At 43.2% G+C, this 20582-nt stretch overlaps 1 protein-coding gene across 1 annotated transcript in view; it reads right to left on the reverse strand.

Moving 5' to 3' along the window:
* Nucleotides 1–18627, reverse strand: part of LOC118944539 (uveal autoantigen with coiled-coil domains and ankyrin repeats-like) — an 81916-nt gene extending 63289 nt beyond the window's left edge. The window contains exon 1 of the mRNA XM_036964467.1: nt 18399–18627. Within this exon, the coding sequence (XP_036820362.1) occupies nt 18399–18446 (48 nt within the window). The 5' untranslated portion in view covers nt 18447–18627. The remainder of the gene's footprint in view (nt 1–18398) is intronic.
* Between the last annotated feature and the right edge of the window lie 1955 nt (nt 18628–20582).

Genomic DNA, 20582 nt, shown 5'->3' on the forward strand with positions numbered 1-20582 from the left:
GGACAGAGAGGCCCTTCCTCAGGCAGAGGACAGAGAGGCCCTTCCTCAGGCAGAGGACAGAGGGGGCCCTTCCTCAGGCAGAGGACAGAGGGGGCCCTTCCTCAGGCAGAGGACAAAGGGGGCCCTTCCTCAGGCAGAGGACAAAGGGGGCCCTTCCTCAGGCAGAGGACAAAGGGGGCCCTTCCTCAGGCAGAGGACAAAGGGGGCCCTTCCTCAGGCAGAGGACAAAGGGGGCCCTTCCTCAGGCAGAGGACAAAGGGGGCCCTTCCTCAGGCAGAGGACAAAGGGGGCCCTTCCTCAGGCAGAGGACAAAGGGGGCCCTTCCTCAGGCAGAGGACAAAGGGGGCCCTTCCTCAGGCAGAGGACAAAGGGGGCCCTTCCTCAGGCAGAGGACAAAGGGGGCCCTTCCTCAAGCAGAGGACAGAGAGGCCCTTCCTCAGGCAGAGGACAGAGAGGCCCTTCCTCAGGTAGATGACAAAGTATCTCTCACTCTTTTTGGGCAACAAAGTATTGACTCACTCCTAAAAGCATTTCTAAAACATGAGAACATCTGCTGCGAGGCACTCTGCAGTCTTGAGTAGGACTGGTTCCACACAGGCACAGTGAAAAAGAAGGTTTCTGGATTAATACAGTAGTTTCCTTGTCGTTTCATGAAGACAAAAAGGGGAGGAGCCAGGGCAATTCCAAAACGGAGGGCGCCACGGGGCGCCGTGCCATGGTGGCCTCTGATGTGAACAGAGGCTCTCCTCTCTCTTTGGACGAGCCTCTGAGTGGGAGTGTATTCAGCCTCTCTCGCGTTCTCGCTCTCACACACAGCCATAAGTGGGGGGTGTATTAAAGTCTCTCCTTTTCACACGCACACACATAATAACCCCTTAGTGACAGTGCTTTCAGGCCCTGAGCAGCCAGACAGAGAAGTCTTCCACAGCACTCCAGGCCTCTTTTCATTGATTCCAGAGGGAGTGGAGACAGAGAATCTGGGCAGAGGAAGAGAATGAGAAGGGGAAGTGGAGTGAGCCAGGCACTGCTGTGCTTGTGAGGTTACACCGTGTGGGCCAATCAAAAAAGGTGGACAGGTCATTGGGGACCAGGTCAACCTCTTCAGAGTAATTCTACAGAATGATGTCTGCTGTTATAGTGAGTCAATGCTGGCCCACCTGACAAAACATTCCACAGCACATATAAACATGTTCAGGAGAGCTGCAGGTTTCCTTTAGTGACTCATCACCTCAACAGGGAAGTTGACCAACCGCTTGGAAAATCTAATTTCCTCAACCTGCAAATCTATTTGATCATACCTTTAGGGTAAGAGTTTCTGTCTGAGGACGGACTGTTTTGGTTCATGAAGAGGTGAGGCACACAGCATTAAGTCCAGATGTTACAGGGTATCGTCTCACTTGTAATGCTTGTACTCATGACTCTCCCGGTTGTTCCCAAACCACCTTCAAATCAGAGGTTTCTCCTTCCAAACAAAGCACTACCGAGACCTGCTCCTCTCACACCAGCCCAAACCCACCATCCTACCCCTCCACCAGCCCAAACCCACCATCCTACCCCTCCACCAGCCCAAACCCACCATCCTACCCCTCCACCAGCCCAAACCCACCATCCTACCCCTCCACCAGCCCAAACCCACCATCCTACCCCTCCACCAGCCCAAACCCACCATCCTACCCATCTACCACCCCAAACCCACCATCCTACCCCTCCACCAGCCCAAACCCACCATCCTACCCCTCCACCAGCCCAAACCCACCATCCTACCCCTCCACCAGCCCAAACACACCATCCTACCCCTCCACCATCCCAAACCCACCATCCTACCCCTCCACCATCCCAAACCCACCATCCTACCCCTCCACCAGCCCAAACCCACCATCCTACCCCTCCACCAGCCCAAACCCACCATCCTACCCCTCCACCATCCCAAACCCACCATCCTACCCCTCCACCATCCCAAACCCACCATCCTACCCCTCCACCAGCCCAAACTCACCATCCTACCCCTCCACCAGCCCAAACTCACCATCCTACCCCTCCACCAGCCCAAACTCACCATCCTACCCCTCCACCAGCCCAAACCCACCATCCTACCCCTCCACCACCCCAAACCATTATTATACAAAGTTCTTGCCACCAACACACACACACACACACACACACACACACACACACACACACACACGGGGCATACAACAATTTCAGCTCTGTAAATTTTGCTGTGAAGAGACAGAATAACTAATCATTTATTCTGGAATTGCCCATATGTATCTTGTTTCTGGTCACAGATTCAGGAATGGTTAAAAAACATCATAATAATCACAACATTCACTTAAAATGAACCTTACAAATAGCAGTGTTGGGCGATCTGGAAGTCAACAAATAATATAACAATACTGGTAGGAAAGGTTTTCATCTTTAGCTCACCATCTGTGGATATGATTAGAAAGGTTCAACATGTATGTAAAACATCACAGTACAATTGAAAAATATATGGCACATGGAAACCAAACGCGGATGGTCTATGGTGATAGGAGGGATGGGCTGAGAGTGGCTGAGGGTTGGTCTATGGTGATAGGTGGAATGGGCTGAGAGTGGCTGAGGGTTGGTCTATGGTGATAGGTGGGATGGGCTGAGAGTGGCTGAGGGTTGAGATTAAAGAGTTCATGTTTGGTAATGTTTTAATGTTTGGTAATGTATTAATGTTTGGTAATGTTTGGTCATGTATTAATGTTTGGTAATGTTTGGTAATGTATTAATGTTTGGTAATGTACTAATGTTTGGTAATGTATTAATGTTTGGTAATGTTTGTTAATGTTTGGTAATGTGGGGCAGCAGGGTAGCCTAGTGGTTAGAGCGTTGGACTAGTAACCGGAAGGTTGCAAGATCAAACCCCCGAGCTGACATGGTACAAATCAAGGTACAAATCTGTCGTTCTGCCCCTGAACAGGCAGTTAACCCACTGTTCCTAGGCCGTCATTGAAAATAAGAATTAGTTCTTAACTGACTTGCCTAGATTTGCCTAAAGGTTAAAAAAAAAAAAAAAAAAAATTAATGTCTGGTAATGTTTTAATGTTTGGTAATGTTTTAATGTTATGTGATTGCTTTATAACTGTTTCGGGTAATACAAGTTATTGTGCTGTTGGGGGAATAACCTGTTGGGGGAACAACCTGTTGGGGGAACAACCTGTTGGGGGAACAACCTGTTGGTGGAACAACCTGTTGGGGGAACAACCTGTTGGGGGAACAACCTGTTGGGGGAATAACCTGTTGGGGGAATAACCTGTTGGGGGAATAACCTGTTGGGGGAATAACCTGTTGGTGGAACAACCTGTTGGTGGAACAACCTGTTGGTGGAACAACCTGTTGGTGGAACAACCTGTTGGTGGAACAACCTGTTGGGGGAACAACCTGTTGGGGGAACAACCTGTTGGGGGAACAACCTGTTGGGGGAACAACCTGTTGGGGGAATAACCTGTTGGGGGAATAACCTGTTGGGGGAATAACCTGTTGGGGGAATAACCTGTTAGGGGAATAACCTGTTAGGGGAATAACCTGTTGGGGGAATAACCTGTTGGGGGAATAACCTGTTGGGGGAATAACCTGTTGGGGGAATAACCTGTTGGGGGAATAACCTGTTAGGGGAATAACCTGTTAGGGGAATAACCTGTTAGGGGAATAACCTTATGTAAATGTAATAAGCTGCTGCTGTATTTGTTTGTGTTATCGGTGATGGTTTTGTTTGTCTTGTGTAGTTTCTTAATCATTGTACCTAAACGGTATGTGTAAACATGTATACGTAAGGCCCAGCTGTACAAGAGACCCTTGGTCTGTTTTCCATGTTGAAATAAAGGTAAAATAATATAAAAAGTACCGTGTCAGTAAAATGTGTATGTCTGTGAAATATATGCATATGTATCAGAAAAGCTGTGAAATAAATCAGATTAAAATGAGTGTGTGTCCTCCGAAGAGGGTTAATCATTTTAAAAGATACAGCCTGTCAAAACACCATGTTTCAGTCCAGGGGGATACATAGTCAGTTGTGCAACTGAATGCATTCAACTGAAATGTGTCTTCCGCAATTAACCCCTCCCCTCTGAATCAGAGAGGTGCGGGGGGCTGCCTTTCCCACACACTGGAGAGAGTAGTTCAAGGGCTTGAAATGAGTCTGATTGCTCTCTTGCTCATCTCTTTAATATGCCATGGCTAATTTCATAACTAAGTGCCCTGCCACTGCATGCATTTGTAAGATGTAGTATTCAAATGCTAGAGCCCACTGATTAGAAATGAATTCATTATTACTAATAAAGAATCTTCACTGATTCAAATCAGGACCTACTCCAATGGAGAGGCACTTGGAGTGGCTAATAAGTATCCAGTCCAATCAGCATCTTCTGAGAGACTATGGGCGGGTTTAACTCAAATGTGCTGCTTTGGTTTATGTCAAAACATTAGGTCTCCTGATTGTTGGATGGTGATCCAATTGCCGACAAATTAATTTAGCATAACTTTCCTCATTACAGGCACCAACGGTTCATTGATGGCTTTGGTTCATACATACGGATTCACACACATACAGTGTACTAATCTAAGCTAGTCCATTGCCAACTACCGTTGAAATTCATAGAATAACTTAGTGCTATGTTCACAGCAACAAGATTAGACCTGTTCCAGATTGATTCCCTTTTCACAGACCAGAAACATGTCATAGCAGGGTTTTCAGGGAGAAGGTGGGCCGACTGTTCTTCAACTGTATAGTAACCTTCGAAAGTGTGTCAATCCTGATGGAGCATCATACAGCACAAATCCTCCAATGGAAACCCACAAACCGCCATGCTTTCAATTAGGGCCGTCGCCGAAAAATAAATCTTGGCTGACGAGATTCGTCTTTAAAAAAATTATTTTTCCATATATAGACACACTCTGTGTTTTAATAAACCAACTATATGTACTGAGCTTAATCATTGTACCTAAACGGTATGTGTAAACATGTATACGTAAGACCCAGCTGTAAAAGAGACCCTTGGTCTGTTTTCCATGTTGAAAGATGCTTTAACCTCTTGGATTTAGGGGGCGCTATTTAAATTTTTGGATGAAAAACGTTCCCGTTTTAAACAAGATATTTTGTCACGAAAAGATGCTCGACTATGCATATAATTGGAAAGAAGACACTGATGTTTCCAAAACTGCAAAGATATTGTCTGTGAGTGCCACATAACTTATGTTACAGGCGAAACCCAGATAAAAATCCAACCAGGAAGTGCCGCATTTTTTGAAACCGTGCCAATGCCAATGAATCCTTATATGGCTGTGAATGAGCTAGGAATGAGCTTACATTTTCCACGTATTCCCCAAGGTGTCTACAGCATTGTGACGTCTTTTTAGGCATTTCCATTTTAGAATGGCTGTAAGGGACCATATATAGCATGTGGTCACATGGTGTCTCCCGCAGAAAACCTTGCGTAAAATACTGAGGTAGCCATTTTTCCAATCGCTTCTTATGAGAAACCAATTGCCTCGACGGATATATTATCGAATATATATGTTAAAAACACCTTGAGGATGGATCCTAAACAACGTTTGCCGTGTTTCTGTAGATATTATGGAGCAAATTTTGAAAAAAGTTTTGCGTTATAGTTGTAGCATTTTCCAGTCGATTTCTCAGCCATGCATGATGAAGAAACGGGAGCTATTTCACCTACAAAAATAATATTTTTGGAAAAAAGGAACATTTGCTATCTAACTGGGAGTCTCCTGAGTGAAAGCATCGGAAGTTCTTCAAAGGTAAATTTGGTTGCTTTTCTTATTTTCGTGAAAATGTTGCCTGCTGCCAGCAGAGCCAAGCATAGCATTATGCCATGATAAACTTACATAAATGCTTGTCTAGCGTTGACTGTAACACATATTTAGAAAATCTGAGATGACAGTGTTGTTAACAAAAGGCTAAGCTTGTGTTTGAATATATTTATTTCATTTGCGATTTTCATGAATAGGAAAAGTTTCTAGGGGTATTTATGTCCGTTGCGTTATGCTAATGCATTTCAGGCTATGATTACGCTCCCGGATACGGGTTTGCTCGTCGCAAGAGGCATGCTGTTTGATTAAATAATTAAGACAAATGACTCAAGAGGGAGCCGGAGATCAAGATTTAAAAAATATATTTTTATTTTATTTTTATTTAACCTTTATGTAACTAGTCAAATGTAACCTTCAGATAGCCTAACCAGAAGGAGAAAAACTGTTCCAGACCATCCTGTAAGAAGTAATCTGGTATTTTGTGACGCTCCCACTGGATCAGGGCATTACATTTTTCACTTTGATGCTGAGTGGTTATAGCAGTGTTTCCCACATTCGGTCCTCGGGAACCCAAGGGGTGCACGTTTAGTTTTTTGCCCTAACAGTACACAGCTGACTCAAATTATCAAAGCTTGATGATTAGTTGAATCAGCCAAGTAGTGCTAGGGTAAAAACCAAAACATGCACCCCTTGTGTTCCTGAGGACCAAGTTTGGGAAACCCTGGATTATGGAAAGGGAGAGAGCTGGAAATATTTTTTAAAAACATTGAGGAACTATTTTCATTGTCATTGTATGTAAAATCAGATTTTGTTTGCTTGCTGTTTGAAGTGAGGAAAACATTACTTTGAGAAGCTCCACAGATCATTAGTTGTGGTCATTTACCGGTACTACCACTGGTCATTTACCGGTACTACCACTGGTCATTTACCGGTACTACCACTGGTCATTTACCGGTACTACCACTGGTCATTTACTGGTACTACCACTGGTCATTTACTGGTACTACCACTGGTCATTTACTGGTACTACCACTGGTCATTTACCGGTACTACCACTGGTCATTTACCGGTACTACCACTGGTCATTTACCGGTACTACCACTGGTCATTTACCTGTACTACCACTGGTCATTTACCTGTACTACCACTGGTCATTTACCTGTACTACCACTGGTCATTTACCTGTACTACCACTGGTCATTTACCTGTACTACCACTGGTCATTTACCTGTACTACCACTGGTCATTTACCTGTACTACCACTGGTCATTTACCTGTACTACCACTGGTCATTTACCTGTACTACCACTGGTCATTTACCTGTACTACCACTGGTCATTTACCTGTACTACTACTGGTCATTTACCGGTACTACTACTGGTCATTTACTGGTACTACTACTGGTCATTTACCTGTACTACCACTGGTCATTTACCTGTACTACTACTGGTCATTTACCGGTACTACTACTGGTCATTTACCTGTACTACTGGTCATTTACTGGTACTACTACTGGTCATTTACCGGTACTACTACTGGTCATTTACCGGTACTACTACTGGTCATTTACCTGTACTACTACTGGTCATTTACCTGTACTACCACTGGTCATTTACCTGTACTACCACTGGTCATTTACCTGTACTACCACTGGTCATTTACCTGTACTACCACTGGTCATTTACCTGTACTACCACTGGTCATTTACCTGTACTACCACTGGTCATTTACCTGTACTACCACTGGTCATTTACCTGTACTACCACTGGTCATTTACCTGTACTACCACTGGTCATTTACCTGTACTACCACTGGTCATTTACCTGTACTACTACTGGTCATTTACCGGTACTACTACTGGTCATTTACTGGTACTACTACTGGTCATTTACCTGTACTACCACTGGTCATTTACCTGTACTACTACTGGTCATTTACCGGTACTACTACTGGTCATTTACCTGTACTACTGGTCATTTACTGGTACTACTACTGGTCATTTACCGGTACTACTACTGGTCATTTACCGGTACTACTACTGGTCATTTACCTGTACTACTACTGGTCATTTACTGGTACTACTACTGGTCATTTACTGGTACTACTACTGGTCATTTACCGGTACTACTACTGGTCATTTACTGGTACTACTACTGGTCATTTACCGGTGGTACTACTGGTCATTTACTGGTACTACTACTGGTCATTTACTGGTACTACTACTGGTCATTTACCGGTACTACTACTGGTCATTTACCGGTACTACTACTGGTCATTTACCTGTACTACTACTGGTCATTTACCGGTACTACTACTGGTCATTTACCTGTACTACTACTGGTCATTTACCGGTGGTACTACTGGTCATTTACCGGTGGTACTACTGGTCATTTACCTGTACTACTACTGGTCATTTACCGGTACTACTACTGGTCATTTACCTGTACTACTACTGGTCATTTACCTGTACTACTACTGGTCATTTACCGGTACTACTACTGGTCATTTACTGGTACTACTACTGGTCATTTACTGGTACTACTACTGGTCATTTACCTGTACTACTACTGGTCATTTACCGGTACTACTACTGGTCATTTACCTGTACTACTACTGGTCATTTACTGGTACTACTACTGGTCATTTACTGGTACTACTACTGGTCATTTACTGGTGGTACTACTGGTCATTTACTGGTACTACTACTGGTCATTTACCGGTGGTACTACTGGTCATTTACTGGTACTACTACTGGTCATTTACCGGTGGTACTACTGGTCATTTACTGGTACTACTACTGGTCATTTACCTGTACTACCACTGGTCATTTACCTGTACTACCACTGGTCATTTACCTGTACTACCACTGGTCATTTACCTGTACTACCACTGGTCATTTACCTGTACTACTACTGGTCATTTACTGGTACTACTACTGGTCATTTACCGGTGGTACTACTGGTCATTTACTGGTACTACTACTGGTCATTTACCTGTACTACTACTGGTCATTTACCGGTACTACTACTGGTCATTTACTGGTACTACTACTGGTCATTTACTGGTACTACTACTGGTCATTTACCGGTACTACTACTGGTCATTTACCGGTACTACTACTGGTCATTTACTGGTACTACTACTGGTCATTTACTGGTACTACTACTGGTCATTTACTGGTACTACTACTGGTCATTTACTGGTGGTACTACTGGTCATTTACTGGTACTACCACTGGTCATTTACTGGTACTACTACTGGTCATTTACCGGTGGTACTACTGGTCATTTACTGGTACTACTACTGGTCATTTACCTGTACTACTACTGGTCATTTACCGGTACTACTACTGGTCATTTACCGGTACTACTACTGGTCATTTACCGGTACTACTACTGGTCATTTACTGGTACTACTACTGGTCATTTACTGGTACTACTACTGGTCATTTACTGGTACTACTACTGGTCATTTACTGGTGGTACCACTGGTCATTTACCGGTACTACTACTGGTCATTTATGTAATGGGGAATTGATAGACACTAACAATCAAAGGGCAAACAATTCAAACAACGACATTATGAAACATTGAAGGAGCACAAAAATGGAGGGAGAGCGTGCGTTCTGGAGAGACGTGACAATACACTACTTTCCTTCTGCTTAAGCCTCAGCTATTTGGACATTAATGCTTGATCGATCTTTGCCCGAGAACACCTTAGAAATAACTTTGCTACTTCCTCTAAGAGACACTGGTGGCTGGCTAAAGAGGAGAATGTACAGTAATCGATTTAAAAAAAGGTGCAATATGCAGAAAAATCGCAACGCCATTTCCTGGTTAAAATTCTAATATTTTGCTTAATTTCAGTTTATGTGACAAAACAAGCAAGTGTAGAGAATCAGTGTACCATCTAAGCTGCTGTGAAATATATTTTACACAACCAAAAATATAGTATTTTCAGCTGTTTGAAGCTGGTGAACAAAACCCAAAGCAAAAGACACAAACTAAAAACTAAACTTAAGAGCGGGAAGCATAGAAATAGCACACATGGAACAGATCTACCGCTTCTTAAGACTTGCTTTCAATGAGAATGACAGATTCTATAACTAACATTTCTATGTGAATTTGATCAGGTCACCCAAAAAAAAGGTACACATTGCAGCTTTCAAAAAGGGCAAATGTTAACTTTACATTTCCAGGCATTGATAAACCACTATGAATCAATAGTATTGTCAGAGCACTACTGGCATCCAGCGACAGCGTTGTCTGACTGACTGACTGACTGACTGACTGACCACACTGTTCTAACCTCCCACACTGCAGTGGAGACCAGAGGTCAGAGAGCTTTTCATGCTGCTATGCACATTCTCTCTTTCCCCTGTAATCCTGGGGCTTTTACTCATGCTAGGATAAACTTCAATCCACATTGTTTCCTTCTCGCCCAGCAGCAGCACTCTGGGACCTACATACACACACACACAGGGCTTTCAGAAAAACATCCCATTTCCCATTGGGGTGAGGCCAGCCCAGCTCCATGCTTCCACAGGAACCCATCAATCGATACGGCAGGAATGGGTTCTGTTCTGGGAAAGGATGTCTAGACTCTCTTCAACACTTCAAAATAACCCTCTCTCCATAGTTTGTGCTCTTTATGGTCTGTTTCTCTGTTGAGATGACAGTCTGTCTACTAGGGTTGTCACTGTGCTGGTTGTCAGAGTCATTCAGAGGACAGGCTTCTGATGAATCACAAATAAAATGTTGATATGTTATGGATGTGACAGTGACTCATTCACTGTGTGTGGAACATCTGTCCTAGATAGGCATTTAGTTCATAAACACTTGATCCACATGAGTTCATTTTAATGCAAGGGTGTATTCCTGAGAAAGAGGTGACCTTCAGACGAGTCATCTATCCTCATCTATCCTATCTGGGATCTGTTCAGCTGATCTGTACATGCAACGTACATGTAGCTCCTGGAAAGCTGTGAACATGAATAACCTCAACATTCCACTATAGCCGCCATGTCAACTTCTGCTGCCACTCATATGGATCTGGAATTAATATGAAACAGTCCATTTATAATAGGCATTGATGGTAAATCAAACGAGATGGGTAAACATTACCTCAGACTATCAACATGACTCCACAAAACCAACCCACTAGTCCTCCTCTCCTCAACAGCTCAAAACCAACCCACTAGTCCTCCTCTCCTCAACAGCTCAAAGCCAACCCACTAGTCCTCCTCTCCTCAACAGCTCAAAACCAACCCACTAGTCCTCCTCTCCTCAACAGCTCAAAACCAACCCACTAGTCCTCCTCTCCTCAACAGCTCAAAACCAACCCACTAGTCCTCCTCTCATCAACAGCTCAAAACCAACCCACTAGTCCTCCTCTCCTCAACAGCTCAAAGCCAACCCACTAGTCCTCCTCTCCTCAACAGCTCAAAGCCAACCCACTAGTCCTCCTCTCCTCAACAGCTCAAAACCAACCCACTAGTCCTCCTCTCCTCAACAGCTCAAAACCAACCCACTAGTCCTCCTCTCCTCAACAGCTCAAAACCAACCCACTAGTCCTCCTCTCCTCAACAGCTCAAAACCAACCCACTAGTCCTCCTCTCCTCAACAGCTCAAAACCAACCCACTAGTCCTCCTCTCCTCAACAGCTCAAAACCAACCCACTAGTCCTCCTCTCCTCAACAGCTCAAAACCAACCCACTAGTCCTCCTCTCCTCAACAGCTCAAAACCAACCCACTAGTCCTCCTCTCCTCAACAGCTCAAAACCAACCCACTAGTCCTCCTCTCAACAGCTCAAAGCCAACCCACTAGTCCTCCTCTCCTCAACAGCTCAAAGCCAACCCACTAGTCCTCCTCTCCTCAACAGCTCAAAGCCAACCCACTAGTCCTCCTCTCCTCAACAGCTCAAAACCAACCCACTAGTCCTCCTCTCCTCAACAGCTCAAAGCCAACCCACTAGTCCTCCTCTCCTCAACAGCTCAAAACCAACCCACTAGTCCTCCTCTCCTCAACAGCTCAAAGCCAACCCACTAGTCCTCCTCTCCTCAACAGCTCAAAGCCAACCCACTAGTCCTCCTCTCCTCAACAGCTCAAAACCAACCCACTAGTCCTCCTCTCCTCAACAGCTCAAAGCCAACCCACTAGTCCTCCTCTCCTCAACAGCTCAAAACCAACCCACTAGTCCTCCTCTCCTCAACAGCTCAAAGCCAACCCACTAGTCCTCCTCTCCTCAACAGCTCAAAACCAACCCACTAGTCCTCCTCTCCTCAACAGCTCAAAACCAACCCACTAGTCCTCCTCTCCTCAACAGCTCAAAACAAAGTAATAGAAAGAAACATTTTTGTAAAGAAAACTTTGCTCATGTGAGTGAGTGAGTGAGTGAGTGAGTGAGTGAGTGAGAGTGTGTGTGTGTGTGTGTGTGTGTGAGAGAGAGAGACAGAGAGAGAGAGAGAGAGTGTGAGAGAGGGTGAGTGAGTGGTATGAGGATATTTTCTACCTGCATGCTGCAATGTTTTTACCTAGTCTAGTTTCATATAGTTGGCAATAGTAGTTACTTTTGAGGTTAGTATCATTTTAATTTAGATTTGGATAGAATTTTGATTAACCACATGACAATTATTTTGCGATACGAAGACATTATTATAAATTAAATGAAACTGTTCCACGAAAATACGAAAACCATAACTGGCACGCAGATCGGTAAATGTAAAGTTAAATTGGCGTTCCACATGAAAAAGCTGACCGACTCCTCGTGTAGCTTATTACAGGCAACCTCAGGAGAGTAACGGCAGAAATCTCTGGCTCCCTCGAGTCATTTGTGTCTTATTTCATCAAACAGAGTGCTTAAAACATCAGACAAGTGCAATAGTTGATTTTATTATAACACATATGTATTTGTAAAAAATACACGTTTAAACATTTCGATCAGACGACTTTCGGTCGACCAATATATTTCTTTATGTCGGGGACAGCCCTAAGACAGCTACATTTGCTAATGTCTTGCTTAAAGTTAATCTTGCATTTTACGGGAGAAAAGTAGGCTGGCTACACGGAAAAGAGTACTAGAGAAAAGTAGGGCTGGCTACACTGAAAAGAGTACTGGAGAAAAGTAGGGCTGGCTACACTGAAAAGAGTACTAGAGAAAAGTAGGGCTGGCTACACTGAATAGAGTACTAGAGAAAAGTAGGGCTGGCTACACTGAAAAGAGTACTAGAGAAAAGTAGGGCTGGCTACACTGAAAAGAGTACTAGAGAAAAGTAGGGCTGGCTACACTGAAAAGAGTACTAGAGAAAAGTAGGGCTGGCTACACTGAATAGAGTACTAGAGAAAAGTAGGGCTGGCTACACTGAAAAGAGTACTAGAGAAAAGTAGGGCTGGCTACACTGAAAAGAGTACTAGAGAAAAGTAGGCTGGCTACACTGAAAAGAGTATTGGAGAAAAGTAGGGCTGGCTACACTGAAAAGAGTACTGGAGAAAAGTAGGGCTGGCTACACTGAAAAGAGTATTGGAGAAAAGTAGCTACACATCAGTCAGATGTCTGTTGATAGAATGCCTGTTTCTGAGTTATCATCCTAGTGGAGAAGTGCAACAGAAGGCGATAACTTGCTAGTTATCTAAGTAAGTTGCTGACTTAAGGTGACAGGGCATCATATTGTGTTAGCTTTCTGCTGTGTTTGAGAAGTCAAAGTCCTTTGGATGAGTTATCTTGATTTTCTTGTGTTTTTTCTCCCCTCTGTTCTTGGCCCGTCTGCTCCTCCCCCATCTTCTCTGAGCAGGGCAGGCAGGCCTGTTGTCCTAGCGTGTACTCATGCTGTTCCAGAACCAATACTGTTCTTCCTTCTGTTACCCCCCTATACCCCTGCCAATTTACCGCAGCAGGGAGAAGATTTTGTGGGCCATTTGACATTGAAGGTTACTTGTGGGGTCAGTGCCAAAGATCGCTTTAGACCTGCTCCTAATGATTACACCCCAGCATGTCTAAGGTGTGGTATTGAACTCACCCTCCTTCATTTAGTCATTTGTCAACACAAACACTGGCCTGTCTATCACCTCACTCAACCGAAAAAAACAGAACACCAACAGCTGTCTGGCAAAACTTTCCTAACCTCAGACCTGTCACAGTTATTCTCTGTGATTTGTGAAGAGCTGTGAACAAACTAATATGCCAGGGCTCCACATCTGCATGAGTTGATGAGACATGACAGACCCAAACGCAGTGGAAAAGAATCAGGCACCAAAGCATTCACAAAGCCCAAATCAATATGAGTGAATCGAAACGAGCAAACAACTTGTTCTCATTCAAGAGGAACAATGTTGCTAAAAGGCCTCGGAGGGATGGACTGTCAAAACTATCTAAAAAGAAAATAAGTGTCAAACTTTATCAGAGGCTAAAATGTTCGGTAAAAAAAAGTCATTTCAAATGCTTTCTGAGCCTGAAGAGAAGGTGTGACCTACCTCAGCTTACTACCTCAAACTCAAGACAGCAAGGGTTGGAATGTGGAAATGGATGGCTCCCGAGTGGCACAGCGGTCTAAGGCACTGCATCTCAGTGCTAGAGGCGTCACTACAGACACCCTGGTTCGATTCCAGGCTGTATCACAACCGGCCGTGATTGTGAGGCCCATAGGGCGGCACACAATTGGCCCAGCATCGTTCGGGTTTGGCCAGTGTAGGCCGTCATTGTAAATAAGAATTTGTTCTTAACTGACTTGCCTAGTTAAATAAAGGTTAAAAAAATATATTATAATAATCTAAACATACACCCAGACAGTATTCTCAATGGCAGAACTAGGGCCTGTTTACAGTTCAGTGTCAGAAGTGTTGAAACTCAAATCCCATAAATTGTCACATCCTCTGAAAACAAAAGGTGTACCGTGAAATGCTTCCTGACAAGCACTTAAACAACAATGCAGTTCAAGAAATAGCGGCTACATACATGGGGTACCGGTACCGAGATAATGTGAAGGGGTACGGGTTAGTGGAGGTCATTTGTAAAGTGACTATGCATAGATAATAAACAGCTAGTAGCAGCAATGTAGAAAAGGAGAGGGAGGAGGGGATTGTTGACAGTAAGTAGCTTTCTGTAGGTTGAGTTTGATAAGGGTGGAATCAGTCTGGCAGCCTCAACAGAAAGTATAGCTCAGCACTCAGGAACAATCTCTCTAAATACAAGATCATTTCTGTCAAACGGAGCGTAAAAAAGAAGAGCTTACTATTGGCTACCTTTGTCCTACAGACCTGAAACTAATCCCCAGGATCTTATTCGGAAGACAGAAAAAACAAAGGAATGTGTAGAAAAAAAATACATTGCAAAACTTAGTGGACGATTTCCACAAGTGGCCGTGGTCTGGATTAGATTCAGCTATTGTTCCCGTCCCAAAGGGCCTCATGCTGACTCACTCTCACACAGCTGTTGGACCACTTGAAACAGGACGATCATCCTCGTGGGTTTTTAGAGTAAGCAGACATTACAAACACAACTGTATATAAGTGTGTAGGCTCTGCTGGACTGTAGGGTGTGCTTCATTTTGTGTTCTGTAGTCAGTTACTGTCAGTTACTGTAGTTCTCATAATAACAGTGCAATATGATGAGGGTGTGGGAAGAGTTCCCTGTTACACCCATGGAGAAGCTGGCTCACAAGACTAATGCTGTCAGTTCAGTAGGGACATGCTAGTCTGTTTTTTTAGGTTACAGGCAGTATCACCTCATGTTTCACACGGACAAATCAACGTTTTTTAGGTTACAGGCAGTATCACCTCATGTTTCACACAGACAAATCAACGTTTTTTAGGTTACAGGCAGTATCACCTCATGTTTCACACGGACAAATCAACGTTTTTTAGGTTACAGGCAGTATCACCTCATGTTTCACACAGACAAATCAACGTTTTTTAGGTTACAGGCAGTATCACCTCATGTTTCACACGGACAAATCAACGTTTTTTAGGTTACAGGCAGTATCACCTCATGTTTCACACAGACAAATCAACGTTTTTTAGGTTACAGGCAGTATCACCTCATGTTTCACACGGACAAATCAACGTTTTTTAGGTTACAGGCAGTATCACCTCATGTTTCACACAGACAAATCAACGTTTTTTAGGTTACAGGCAGTATCACCTCATGTTTCACACGGACAAATCAACGTTTTTTAGGTTACAGGCAGTATCACCTCATGTTTCACACAGACAAATCAACGTTTTTTAGGTTACAGGCAGTATCACCTCATGTTTCACACGGACAAATCAACGTTTTTTAGGTTACAGGCAGTATCACCTCATGTTTCACACAGACAAATCAAAGTTTTTAGGTTACAGGCAGTATCACCTCATGTTTCACACGGACAAATCAACGTTTTTTAGGTTACAGGCAGTATCACCTCATGTTTCACACAGACAAATCAACGTTTTTTAGGTTACAGGCAGTATCACCTCATGTTTCACACGGACAAATCAACGTTTTTTAGGTTACAGGCAGTATCACCTCATGTTTCACACAGACAAATCAACGTTTTTTAGGTTACAGGCAGTATCACCTCATGTTTCACACGGACAAATCAACGTTTTTTAGGTTACAGGCAGTATCACCTCATGTTTCACACAGACAAATCAACGTTTTTTAGGTTACAGGCAGTATCACCTCATGTTTTACACGGACAAATCAACGTTTTTTTAGGTTACAGGCAGTATCACCTCATGTTTCACACGGACAAATCAAAGTTTTTTTTGTCACGTGCGCCGAATACAACCTTACAGTGAGATAAATGCTTACTTACAATCATAGAGTTCAAAACCAATTTTCTTTTGGTATGAAAGATCACAACGAATATTCTTTTGGTATCTTTTCTGTATGACATCATAAATATCAATCGATTCCAAATGGACCTCCTGCCCCCCATGAACGTGTGAAGGTCTAAAAGGGTTGATTAAGGGTAACCATGATATCAAATGAATCAATCAGGAAGCTCAGGTTAACATGAGGGGTCTAGAAGTAGGGCCCGGGGCCTTGGAGTTGGACAGACAATTTCTTGGGGCACATTTTGTAACTCCAGGCATTTGCACTGGTTCATCCTGCAACGTGCTACTACCCCCCCCCCCCCCCCTCCCCATCTCAATTCTAGGTCCCTTCAGCCCCTCCAAGCACAACGGTATGAAACAAAGCCAATATGAAATTATCAGTCAAATGCCAATCGTGTTTTCTGCGCTATTTGAAGATTCTTTACATCCAATAGTGTCTGTTACAGGTCTGGAGGTTTCAAAATAAGAATACCAGGAATCCTGTTTTCTAGACATGACCACCCTGCTGCCTTTTAAATCAGTGTGCACCTCCATCGCCCACAGGGGAAATTAATGCTTTTCTCAAGTTATGTTCATTATTTTTTTTTTTTTTTACTAGGCTAAACATTGGCCTGCAGCTCATCACCATGACCTGTGCGTTTCTCGCCTCTGCAAACGTGTGAGACAGGTCCACTGTGATTTAAATTGAATGGAATTCCTGAATTCCTTTTCTAGGGACTGGGCCACAAACTTGGACAATAAACAGCGCTTGGCTTTGTGCCTTTCTCATGTTAATTAGCCTACTGTGGGGAGAAGGGGCTGTCGCTGCCAAACATCCACACAACTCCTGCTGAACTGAGTACAATCATAATACTACTACCCTGCAGGCTGTATGGGCTATAGCAGGAATAGCCTAAGGGATACTCACTCATGCCCTTAACGTAACATACAGGTCACTTCCAGAAATAAATAGTGGGCCTACTGGCCTAACCTGTACAACAACTAAATATTCTTGGTATAGAGTCAACATTAGGCTACGATATAGCATATAATGTGTATATATATATATCATACACGGTATATATACATACACATACATTTCAGAGTGTATTTTAGAGTGCATCCATATGACATAACATCCGTGTGGAATTGCGTAGCCCTTGAACATGTAAAGGCACGACAGTCCCCTGACAAGATATTGTAATGTTGCCTATGAAAGGTTCTCGCAGTCTGTACAGTCGGTGACATCTGCATCTTGCAGTTGTCTCAAATTGCCTGTCTTTTATAGGCGCCTACAAGCCAGCGACAAAATACGACGCAATAAAACAATAAATGCTGTTAGAGAGGACATTGATCGATATTGCTGAGGCTCAATGGCCCTGAAGTGCCGACTGATAGAGACTCTAAACAATGCTAACTTTGTTGCACAGATTTACACACGACACGATGCCCTCCATAGGGAGAACATTTGGCGCTATTGGACGCTCGTGTCGTGGGTGTATGTTCCAACATCCTTTCTCAAAAGCCCACTCCCCTGCCCACGAACACAGTTGGATAAACGAGCATGTTTCAATGTGAAACTTTTGTTTTAAGGATTTGTCAATAAGACAATGATTAACAACACGATCATGACAAACGGGCTTGATGTAGCCAAACCCCGATTAGCTTGGGTTGGTAGGCTTTTGTTTGGGAAGCTCGAAACTTTGGAACAGGAAAACTTGGTTGATATAATTCGAGTCCGATATATCAGGCTACACTGTACTTTACTAAAAATGTATGTGTAATTCACAAAAAGTTCTGATTCAACTTACTGTGAGCGTAACTTCATGCTTTTTCAGTCGGTACTTGAGACTCTTCATTCTTGCTGTTTACCTGGTGATGTTGAAGTTGTAAATCTTATTATTCAACATTTATCATTTAAGATGTTGACAAACGTTTCATTTCTAAACGAAACAACTTTTTCTCCGCTGAGTACCGTACGACTTTCACCTGACGCAAACCAACTAGAGCTGCTAAATTGACAACCAAATAAACCAATGAGAATACAATGTGTCCCGTACCCTTCGGGTGGTAACCAATAAGTCGTAACTGAAGGAGGGACTTCCTTGTTAGCTTGGGCAGCCGTACTTTTGGAGTTGATGGGAAAACCCACAGGACAACCTAAGATTCTGTGGTGATGTGACGTCAGGTTTACCTGGCTGAAAGAGGGAAATGGCGGGACAGACAGTACAGGCTTTTCCGAACCTGTCTTGCCTACAGCAATTCATAAATAGATTATTAGATTTATGATCCACACTAGAGCTCATATATCCCACACACATATTAATTCCCCAAAACATTCCTAGGTCTACTTATTTTTTGTAATACTGGAATGTTACAAATATGAAAATTACAAAATTATGACTAGGGGCTCTGTTTTTAAACATTACTTAATACAAGACTGAATACAAGACTGAATTCATACCAAACAAGTGTTGTGCTCATGGACCTGCATTAGACACCATGAGAAACTATGAGCTCATTTATACATATACTATAAATAATATAATGCATTAAGTTGTGCAACTGACTAGGCATCCCCCTTTAATTTTTTTGTCCTTAATATTGTACAGACCTTAAGCCAACACTAGCAACCTGGTCAAGAGGTTCGGACCACTGGGCGTAACGTTTAAGGTGTTCGCTTGACAGTCCAGGGTTTAAGTCTAGTTTAAGTCTAGTTTGATGCATTGGTGTCATAAGTGGGATGGCACCAATGAGGCCATGGAATAGGTGTGTACATGTGAAGGACTGTGTAGAGAAGCGTGGGGACATTTTCTCTCTCCTGAAGGAAGGGGTGATGTAGCAACCTTAACCCAACACCTAGCGACCTCGTCAAGGGGTTCCAACCTCTCGTTTTTGTTACGGTGTTGACTTGACAGTCGCTGGACCGGGGTTTGAGTACTCATGGATTATACACAATATACACTGAGTGTACAAAACATTAGGAACTCTTTCCATGACATAGACTGACCAGGTGAAATCTATGATCCCTTATTGATGTAACTTGTTAAATCCACTTCAATCAGTGTAGATGAAGGGGAGGAGACAGGTTAAACAAGGATTGTTAAGCCTTAAGGCAGTTGAGCCATGGATTGTGTATGTGTACCATTCAGAGGGTGAATGGACAAGACAAAATATTTAAGTGCCTTTGAACAGGGTATGGTAGAAGGTGCCAGGTCCACCAGTTTGAGTGTGTCAAGAACTGCAACGCTGCTGGGTTTTTCACACCCAACAGTTTCCCGTGTATCAAAAATGGTTCACCATCCAAAGGCTATCCAGCCAACTTGACACAACAGTGGGAAGCATTGGAGTCAATATGGGCCAGCATCCCCATGGAACGCTTTCGACACCTTGCAGAATCCATGCCCTGACAAATTTTGAGGGCCAAAGAGGTGCAACACAATATTACAAAAGTCTTCCTAACATTTGGTATACTCAGTGTGAATAGGCTAATGCATATTTTCAGGGTTAATGTATGCTAGGAGAGGAATTTACTAAACAGTTGTAGATTTGAACATTGAACTGGTTGGGCAGGAGGGGGGCAATACTACACAAAGTCTCATCAAAATTGTTCTAATAAAATATATGTTGCCTTGTAATGTACACTGTCAATGTGGAATCAATTAAGCAGACAATTACTTTCTGTGGGACGGCTCAACTCAACCAAGTCGAAAAAGAGAAAGATTGCCCCCTTCTGGGCAATTATTTTCCCAATTTAACATAATTGCTTGGTTATTGATAACAACAGAAGACACAACATAATTAAAATCTGCGCTGTAATTGAACACTTGCTTGTTTACTTTTTGCTCAAGAAGAGGAAATTGTTATATTGACAGTCGCTGTCATGGAAACATGAAAAAGCACATAGTTTATGAATATTTTTCAGAATGAGATTCATATTTGTTGTTGGTATAATAAATACAACTTTTAAAGGCCTAAGCCTCCCACCTCCCACC

This window comes from Oncorhynchus mykiss, chromosome 26 (assembly GCF_013265735.2).
Source record: "Oncorhynchus mykiss isolate Arlee chromosome 26, USDA_OmykA_1.1, whole genome shotgun sequence".
In the NCBI taxonomy this organism is placed as follows: Eukaryota; Metazoa; Chordata; class Actinopteri; order Salmoniformes; family Salmonidae; genus Oncorhynchus; species Oncorhynchus mykiss.